Source organism: Alligator mississippiensis, chromosome 11, assembly GCF_030867095.1.
Source record: "Alligator mississippiensis isolate rAllMis1 chromosome 11, rAllMis1, whole genome shotgun sequence".
In the NCBI taxonomy this organism is placed as follows: Eukaryota; Metazoa; Chordata; order Crocodylia; family Alligatoridae; genus Alligator; species Alligator mississippiensis.
Window position 1 is genome coordinate 56319302 of NC_081834.1, and position 9284 is coordinate 56328585.

The window sequence follows — 9284 nt, forward strand, 5'->3', positions numbered from 1 at the left end:
ATTGGCCGTCATGGGATCACATGCAAGGGATCCCACCCTCCCCAGTCTGCAGGCTCATCCCCAGTCGGTGGGATCACCTGTGGGGGACCCTCTCCCCTGGTGAGTGGGACTGGTTGCAGGGGAGGGCACCAGTCGCCCATGCAGGCAAGTGTCATGGCTCCAGCCAGTGATTTGCATCTGCACGTTGCCCCACCCTGCTCTGCACCTGGCCCCCTTCCCTGCCATTCAGCTGGTGTGCTGCAAGATGGGAGGCCTGTTAAGTGTGCCACTGGAACCAAAAGGTTGGGAAATGCTGGGCTAGAGCATCTTCCTCTTCTGTTGAGACTCAGACCTGTCTGTTCTCAGAGGGGCTGTTGAGTCATTGGCATCCTTAACCTGTAACATGCACCAGCCAGGAGGTTTGAGTTCAGCCTTGCTCTGGTAGAGAAAGGGCAGGGGCTCAGGCTGGAAGTGCCCTAGGCTTTGCTGGTTGCCACGTGGGGCTGGGAGGATAGTCTACCCCCCTCACTTTCTGTGCCACGTGTCAGAGGATTTTAAGCTTCCCACAGAGGCACCAAGGCCAGGGAAAGCACTGCTCCTGGAAAGGGCTGCTTCAGCATAGAGCTAATAGTCTTACCACAGTTCTTGCCAAGATAGTGTGGTACTGAAACGAGCAGGTGAGAGTGGTTCCTGGCCCCTTTCTTCAGCTGGGGACTTTGAGAACACCCAGATCCTGGATAAAAACAGTTGAAACTTCATCCCTACATCATCAGGCCATGCCGGACGGTGGCAGTAGGAACCCATGTACTCAAACAACCCTTTGTTCATTCAGCAATGCCTTTCCAGCCCTCAAGGTTTCCCATGGAATCAGGACATCAGGTGGCTCTAATACACAGACCATATCTCATCCCCTGCAGCCTTGGAGAATAGTCCGCCTCTGTCCTCCATATAACACAATCAGTCCAGCAGCTTAGAGCAGGCTGGAGTGAGAGACCGGACTCCTGCATCCTGTCCCTGGAAGTGGGAGAAGGAGGTCCAGCAGACATTGCCATTCAGCGTTCCCCCAGCTTGACTGGCTTCTAGATGCTAACTTTTCTCCCCCATAGTGCTGCTAACCAGCGCTGGACACAAGATAAGCTGGGAGGAGTTGTTTGGGGGGCAGCAACACTCTTCCAGCCCTCTAGTTGTGGAGACCAGTTGTCAGCCACAATCAGTCATTTCACCAGGTTTTGTCCTGGTGGGCAGTTGAGCCGGAGAAGGAAGTAGTGCCAGGATCAGTCTAGTAGTAGTAGTAGCATTCTTAAATTTAATAGCCATAGTGGTAGCACTAATAATAGCAATGGTTGTAGAAATAATAGTTTTGTTACTACTACTGCTATAATAATAAAAGAAATAACAGCAATACCCAGAGTAGAAGCAACATTAGTAATCCTATTAGCACAATTGCTATTATAATAGAGAGAGCCATAGCAATAATATCATTACTACTACTGTTCTTGGCATTACTGCTAGCACTGCTATTATCACTGAAGCAGTAATTATAGCAATAAGATTATTATTTCTATTTATATTATGATAAATAACACCACCAATCATAACTGTAGGTCTGATAGCACCAGTCATGACTGCTACTACCCTTATGTAGAGTCCTATCCAGAAAGGCTTAGCACAGCTCAGAGCCGACACCCCCAATGCATCAGAGGAAGGTTTAAGAACAGGAAACCCCCTGATACATGTAGCAGAAGGGGGGGTTGAGGGTGGGATTCCCATCTAGCTCTGTGTGGCAACCAGCAAAGCTCAGAAGCCTGGGAAAGACCCCTAGCAGAACACAGGCATAGCTACATCCAGTTCACCCCCAACTAGTGGCTGTTTGAACTCATGATGCCACAAACCCCCACACCCAGATGTCTCTTTCAGGAAACCTTTAGAGGTGTCGCTCCCCAAAGGAGATCCAGCTCTGGAAACCCAAGTGCAGTGATGCTGAGGTCCATGGAGAATGTGGAGGGTGTTTGGCAATGGACAAGAGGCAGAAACCTTCCCTGTACCAGGAGAAATGGGACATAGGACTCTAGTGTGCTCTCACACCCACATGGTATATACCCTCCCCTGGGTCCTGTCTCTCTCTCTCTCTCTCTCTCTCTCTCTCTAGTGAGGAGACAGAGGCAGCTTGGGCTCTGGGTGGCTCCTTGTCAGATGAGCAGAAGCTGAGGGTTGTGCCCTCAAAACAAACAGATACCCGAGTTTGCTTTTCCAGCTGGTCGAGCACCCCAGAGTGACCCGTGTCTCTGCTCTCACAAAAGTCTATTTGGGAGGGGTAGTGGGGAGGTGGTAGTTCCAGAGGTGGGGCAGAATCCCAGGGTGTTACACCCAGGATGTCTCTGGGGCTCTGCATTTTACCTGGAGAAGAACAAGAGAAGCCACAGCAAGTTTCTCTGCATGAGATACAGTATACAGAGACACTAGCAATCAGGTAAAATTTCCCAGAAGACAAACACACTGCATCTCACTGACAGGATATCCTCATACCCTCTGTGCCCTTCCACAGGAGGCAGGACCTGTCACAGCCTGCACCTCCTGTGGCAGGGTCCTGGCTGCACAGCAGTAAATGGGAGTGAGGCCTCAAATGTGACTAACTCTGGTGTCTTGAGAGTTTGCAACAAACCCTGAACAGTGGTGAACCCTTGGAAAAGGGAAGAGGCTGGCAACTCACAGAAAGATCTGCCCTAAAAAGGGTTCTGGACTCTTCTCAGTCCCCCTTAGTTCAGGAGAGGGCACAGAGCCCAGCCATAGGGATACCATGTTCAGTACTTCAGCTTTCTCAGCAGAAATTGCATTACAGAGAGTGCAGTGAAGGGCAAGAGGACAGGGGAGTAAAACGTACCCAAGGATGCATCCTTCTGGAAGGAGGCTGAGAAGCAAGACCTTCCAGGCTAGTGGGAGAATATGGCAAAGCTCTCCTCACACAAAGCAACAATATGGCTTCTAGCCTGCGTGGACGCGCTGGTGGTAGGCCAGGCTGAATGAGTGGGTAAAGCTCTTCCCACACACAGAGCACTGATATGGCTTCTCCCCCGTGTGGATGCGCTGGTGCATGGCTAGGTTGAAGGAACGGGTGAAGCTCTTCCCACATTCAGAGCACTGATGTGGCTTCTCCCCAGTGTGGATGCGGTAGTGTTTGGTCAGGCTGGAGGACTCGCTGAATCTCTTCCCACACACAGAGCACTGATGTGGCTTCTCTCCTGTGTGTATGCGCTGGTGGCTGGCCAGGTTGTATGACTGGGTGAAGCTCTTCCCACACTCAAAACACTGATATGGCTTCTCCCCTGTATGGATGCGCTGGTGTTTCGTCAGGCAGAAGAAATGCAGGAATCTTTTACCACACTCAGAGCACTGATGTGGCTTCTCCCCTGTATGGATCCGCTGGTGGATGGACAAGCTGGATGACTGGGTGAAGCTCTTCCCACAGTAGGAGCACTGATGAGGCTTCTCCCCTGTGTGGATGCGCTGGTGGCTGCTGAGGCTGGAGGACTGGGTGAAGGTCTTCCCGCATACATAGCACTGATGTGGCTTCTCCCCTTTGTGGATGCGCTGGTGGCTGGTCAGGCTCGAGGACGTTCTGAAGCTCTTCCCACACTGAGAGCACTGATGAGGCTTCTCCCCTTTGTGGATGCGCTGGTGGCTGGTCAAGCTGGAGGAGTGTGTGAAGCTCTTCCCACACTCAGAGCACTGATGTGGCTTCTCCCCTGTGTGGATACGCCGGTGCATGGCCAGGTCAGAGGAACAGGTGAAGCTCTTCCCACAGTCAGAGCACTGATGTGGCTTCTCCCCAGTGTGGATGCGGTAGTGTTTGGTCAGGCTGGAGGAGTCGCTGAATCTCTTCCCACACTCTGAGCACTGATGAGGCTTCTCCCCTGTGTGGATGCGTTGATGGCTGGTCAGGCTGGAGGACTGTGTGAAGCTCTTCCCACACTCAGAGCACTGATGTGGCTTCTCCCCAGTGTGGAGGCGCCGGTGCATGGCCAGGTTGGAGGAACGGCTGAAGCTCTTCCCACAGTCAGAGCACTGATGTGGCTTCTCCCCTGTGTGGATGCGGTAGTGTTTGGTCAGGCTGGAGGAGTCACTGAATCGCTTTCCACACTCTGAGCACTGACGTGGCTTCTCCCCTGTATGGATGCGCTGGTGGCTGGCCAGGTAGGAGAACTGGGTGAAGCTCTTCCCACACTCAGAACACTGATGTGGCTTCTCCCCTGTATGGATGCGCTGGTGTCTTGTCAGGCTGGAGGATTGGGTGAAGCTCTTCCCACAGTCAGAGCACTGATGTGGCTTCTCCCCTGTGTGGATGCGGTAGTGTTTGGTCAGGTTGGAGGACTCGCTGAATCTCTTCCTATTGCAACATGTAACCTTGTGAAACCCCCACCCCCCCATAGAGCTGTTCAATGAAGCCTGAGACCAGGATTCAACACTTTCTGGGTTTCAGGTCAACTTGACCAAGAGACACCAGGCAGAGTCCCAGCCTCCCTCATGTGCTACACTAATGGATACACGCAACTTCACACAACCATGCTGATTTCCAAGGGTGACTACAAATCCCATCATGCCCTGGGACACGGTGTTAAGAGGTACGGCTACATTGGGCTGAGGAATCAACTCTTATGCTGCTGAATGAAAATGCAAATCTCAGTTCATGGTAGCCTTATGGAAACCAGGCCTGTGCCTAAAGATCAACACAGCAAACTTGGTTGTCCCCCAGCAGCCGTAGTTAGGAGGAGAAGAAGTGAACAACTGCTCGTCTCCACAGTCTGGAATTTCAGGGCACGGGAAAGCCACCTGCCTGCACACGCTACAGCATAAACTATTTGAGGTCAGCACCCTGGAAGGGCAGAGCAGGACAGGTCTGCAGGTTTCAGGCCCTGTCACAGTGGACATGGAGCATTTCTGAAAGGGGATTCAGGGGAGGGGACAGCCACAACTCACCTAGCCACAGGTCCTCAGAGCTTGACATTTTTCCATGGTCCTCATCACCACAGACCCAGAGTTCCTCCTGTCCTTGCTGGATGCAGCTGATTAAGTCGGGTGTGGGGCCTTGATATCCTGTTTGGGGCACCAGTTAAAGAAAATTTGTGGTTCAGTCCAGGTTGCAGAATAACCAACTGGGATATGGGGAATGGATCCAACGAACTCATGCATACTACTGGGGCCTCATAACAGAGGCAAGGGTAGACCTTTAAGATGAATAAGAAGGCACTGCAGTTAGAAGCATTTGATAGGCGATTGCCTTTGTCACCTAGGTGGTGGGGGGATGATTACAGGAAACCAAGCACTAACAACTCTAAGTGATAAAAAGAGTGCAAGACCAACAAGAGTTCCCAGGGACGGGGGTGGAGATGCAGTGATGTGCTAGCCACCACAAAGATGAAGCTTTCACTATTAACAAGGCACAGAAATGAAAAGACACTGGACACACGCAGCTCGATAGCATCTGTGTTATTAGTACCATTGCAGGGAAAGGAACAGGAGTGAGTTTCTTTAGTGGGAAGGTATAATGCGAGGCCAGGTGGCAGTGAACAGAATCCAGGACAGATGGCCAACCATGACACTTCTTTGTAGGAGAGAGGATCATTCACCAACAGGGCAGAGGAAGGGAAGATTTTATATGAACTGCAGTGGCAATGAAAGGAATCATCACATGCGGTGGAAGGATATTGCCAACAGGGCAGACGAGCATGCAGGTGGGCAAATCCTGCAGTGTTTCAAACAAAGGTCCTAGGTGTCCGAGACATGGACAGCACAAGGCAGAAGGAGACTCCTTTTCAACATATGAAAGCTCATAATGTAAGAATGGTCAACATGGTCCTTGCTGAACTACATATAGCCTTGGAGCCTTGCCCTAAGGATGTCCTTTGGGGGAAATGGAGGGAAAAGAAAGTGCTAGAAAAGCAAGGTGACCTCATAGAAGCCAAGTCCTTCAGCCCTGCACATTTTTTTTTTTTTTTTTAATATTTTTTCATCTTCCACATCAAATTAGCCAGATCAGTTCTGATCAGATCAGACAGTAAGTGACATAGCTGACATGGCAATAGGGAAAAGCAGGATGAAGTTTTACCCAGGGAAACGAGGGCTTGAAAGTTCCTCAGCATCTGGTCGCGGTAAAGCCCCTTGTCTGCCTCTTCCAACAGCTCCCACTCCTCCCACGCGAAATACACAGCCACGTCCTCAAAGGCCTCCCGGAGCTGCAAACACAAGCATTACCCCATCAGCATCTCCTGCTCCGGCTGCCTTCAGCCCCCACCACCTTCTCCAGAATCCGTCTGGGTGACAGCTGTGTGCCAGATGGGACAGGATGACACGCGGGGATCCAAAATCCCGCAATCTTCACTGACATGGGATGTGGGTGCAGCCATTGACATAGGAGTCCACGTGCTAGCTCTGGCCTGGCTCATCGTATTTTGTGCGCTCCACCATGGGGGACTGGTGCCTCTTGAGCAAGGTGGGGAAAGTCCCCCCACCAGTGAGTGACTGGGGGAGCGGCTCCCCCCGCAGCCAATCGTGCTGCTGAGAGAAGGCACTGGTGCTCCCACCTACCCGCCTGCCCATCACCTCAACAGGAGCACGGCCTGACAGGGGGTGCACCAGCACTCTCAGGAGGTACATGTGCATCCCCTATATGGTGCCACTGTGCTCCATCCTTTTGGGCAACACCTTTACAGCCACGGCGCCTTGCTCCACAACTGTGGCCTAGACTCCCCCGCCGGCACCCCTATCGCCACTGGGGAGCGAGCTCTGGAGAAGGCTGGCTGGGTGGGTTGTTCCCCAAACTCTTGACAGTGACCCTGGCTCCTCCTGGGTGCGGCCTCTGCTGCACTCCCAGCCCCGCTGGAGCCGGTGCCCTGCTCACCTCCATGCTCTCCCCCAGCCTCCCTGGGGGAGTCCTGGGCAGCTCCAGGTTTGCAGGCCTTTCTTCGGGAGGCAGCTGATGAGCTCTGCTCATGGTCTCTGCACCTGCGGGTAGGGAAGAGAACGACATTGTCGGACAAGAAGCTTCCCTGCCCGCAGCTGCCCCAGCCGAGGCCCGTCTGACAGGGCCACCGCCTCGGTGCAGGTCTCCACGCCACGTCCCCACTCATCTCCTGGGGCAGGACGGCCAGGACCTAGTCCGGCTCCACCGGCTGCGGCCTGGGCACAGCTCCCGCAGGCGGGTGCCGACCGCCCGGCAGCGCAGCCCTGGACGTGCAGCGCCAGGGCTCTGGCGTGGGGAGCTCGAGCCGGTGCCGGCGCTGGGTGTGCGGGGCCGCGGGCGCACAGACGGGGCAGCACGGGCTGCCTCACCTCCTGCCCCCGCGCCCCGCCGCGCTGGGCCGGCTGCTCCTACGGCACCCGCGTCTCCAGGACACGGGTCTGGGCCGCGCCACGGACTCGTCCCGCCCCGCGCGCTCCTGCCGGCACACGGCCCCGGCGCTGCTCCGCCATCGCCCCGGGCTGCTCCCGGCCGCAGGGAAGGCCCGCGGGTGCCCGGGCTCCGGCGCCGCCGCGTGTCCTCCGCCGGGACACACTCAGCCCCGCCGGGGGCCCCGCCCCGCCCCGCCCCGCCCCGCCCCGCGCACGGCGCCGCCGGGGCTGCAGGGGAGGAGGCGGCGCGGCTCGCACCGGGGCACCGACACCGGCCCCGCCCTCGCCCTTCCGAGACCCGCCCCGCTCCCCGCAGCCCCCGCACAGGCGGGACCGGGGCTGGTCCGGGAGCCCCCGCCCCCGGCACTGCGCACGGCCCCGCCGCCCCCGGGCCACTCCCCGCGGTGCCCGCCCCTCACCCCGCCGACACCCCCAACCTTTGCCCGGCGCCACGCGCGCACTGACTGCTCTGCCTCCGGCCCCGCCCCGCCAATTCGCACATGCGCAGTGAGTCCTTCCTGGAGGCTTCCCAGCCCCTCTGCTGATGGCGCATGCGCAGGTAGACGGTTGCTGCTGCTTCTCTGGTGCCCGGCGAGGGAATGCGCATGCGTGGTGGCGTTCCCGGAGCAGCAGTGGGGTTTGGCGCGGCTCCGCATGTCCTCTTCATTCCCACAGCTGAGCTGCACCTTTCTTTCCATTGCACTGATTCTTGTTTCTTCCCCAGCCTTAAATGCCTGGCAAACAGAGCCCCAAACAGTTCACCCAGAATCTATCTTTTGCCCTCTCTTAGGCTGTTGCATATGACAAGTGTGGCCCTGCCCTTCATGAGATGGAGTCAGACCAAGTTGTCTTGTGTCTCATCTGCATATACATTTTTGGAAGATCCCAGGACTCTTAACGAGAAGTCATGACAAGGTGTCTCTAAAGCCCCAGATCCCTGGGTGTAGGAGGGAAGATGCTTCCCTGGTGGCAGGGCCACAGTCTTGACAATTGAGCTCTGCTCAGACAGATTTTGGCACTTGACTGTTGGGTGTTACCTGATAAAATTCGGAACGGTTTTGGCCTTGATAAAGATTAGAAAAAGAATAACAAAAAAAGAAGGGGTAGGTTCCTATCAGTATGCTTACCCCATGTCAGTGACGTGTTTTATATTCGTGTTCCATGTTGGTTGTGTTTTAACAATGTCATCGGTGGTTTTCTTTACTGAGCATGTTCTGCTTTTGGCAGCAGGGGAGTGGTGTCTATGTCAATGGCCATCACTTCCCTGCTGCCAAATTTTTGGGCCTCTGGCTTATAACGTGGCTCCGTTGGCCAGATGCGACCCATGGGCCAGGGGTTGAGCATGCTGAGCTGGGACATCTGAAAAGAACAGAGGGAAGGGACCTGTATGCCCAGAGGGCTTTTGCAACAGTATATACTGCCATTTGTCTTGGGTCGAGAGGAAGTTGCGGTTGTGGCCATACTGGTGGTTGTGGCTGTGAAAGGCCGGGAGCTATGGGAGAAGCAAGGATGCTTGTGGCTGGAGTCTATCACTGAACCAGTGGCAGGGCTGGTACAGACACGGGCAAGCTCTGTGGCATAGCAGCAGCCTGCCTCCCTCCCTAAGAGCCTCCCGTGCAGCCCTAGCTGTGGTTTCCAGAGGCTCTTGGCTTGAGGAAGGTTTCCTGCCCCCTGGTCCTTAAGAGGAAGGAAGCCCTTGATGCAGCAGCTTGCTGGGGCTGGCAGTGGCTGCAGTGCCAGGAGTTGCAAGGTCAGGAGGCAGCGCGAGGCCACGCAGGCTTGTCTCCGGCCCACTCTCGACCAGCTCTGGGGAAGCAGGAACATGGGGAGGGGGTTAGACACAGGACTGGGGCCAGATCAATCACATCCAGGGGGACTGGAGGCTCTCATCCCCTTGGCTAGTCCCTGTGACTGAAGGA

At 55.3% G+C, this 9284-nt stretch overlaps 1 protein-coding gene across 1 annotated transcript; it reads right to left on the reverse strand.

Moving 5' to 3' along the window:
• Window positions 1-1265: 1265 nt before the first annotated feature.
• LOC106738392 (zinc finger protein 135) lies at window positions 1266-7275 on the reverse strand. Its single transcript, XM_059715144.1, has 4 exons — window positions 6875-7275; window positions 6083-6209; window positions 4954-5070; window positions 1266-4310 (listed from the first exon to the last, which is right to left on the reverse strand). The coding sequence occupies exons 1-4, from the start codon at window positions 7001-7003 to the stop codon at window positions 2962-2964; spliced, it is 1722 nt and encodes a 573-aa protein (XP_059571127.1). The 5' UTR covers window positions 7004-7275; the 3' UTR covers window positions 1266-2961.
• Between the last annotated feature and the right edge of the window lie 2009 nt (window positions 7276-9284).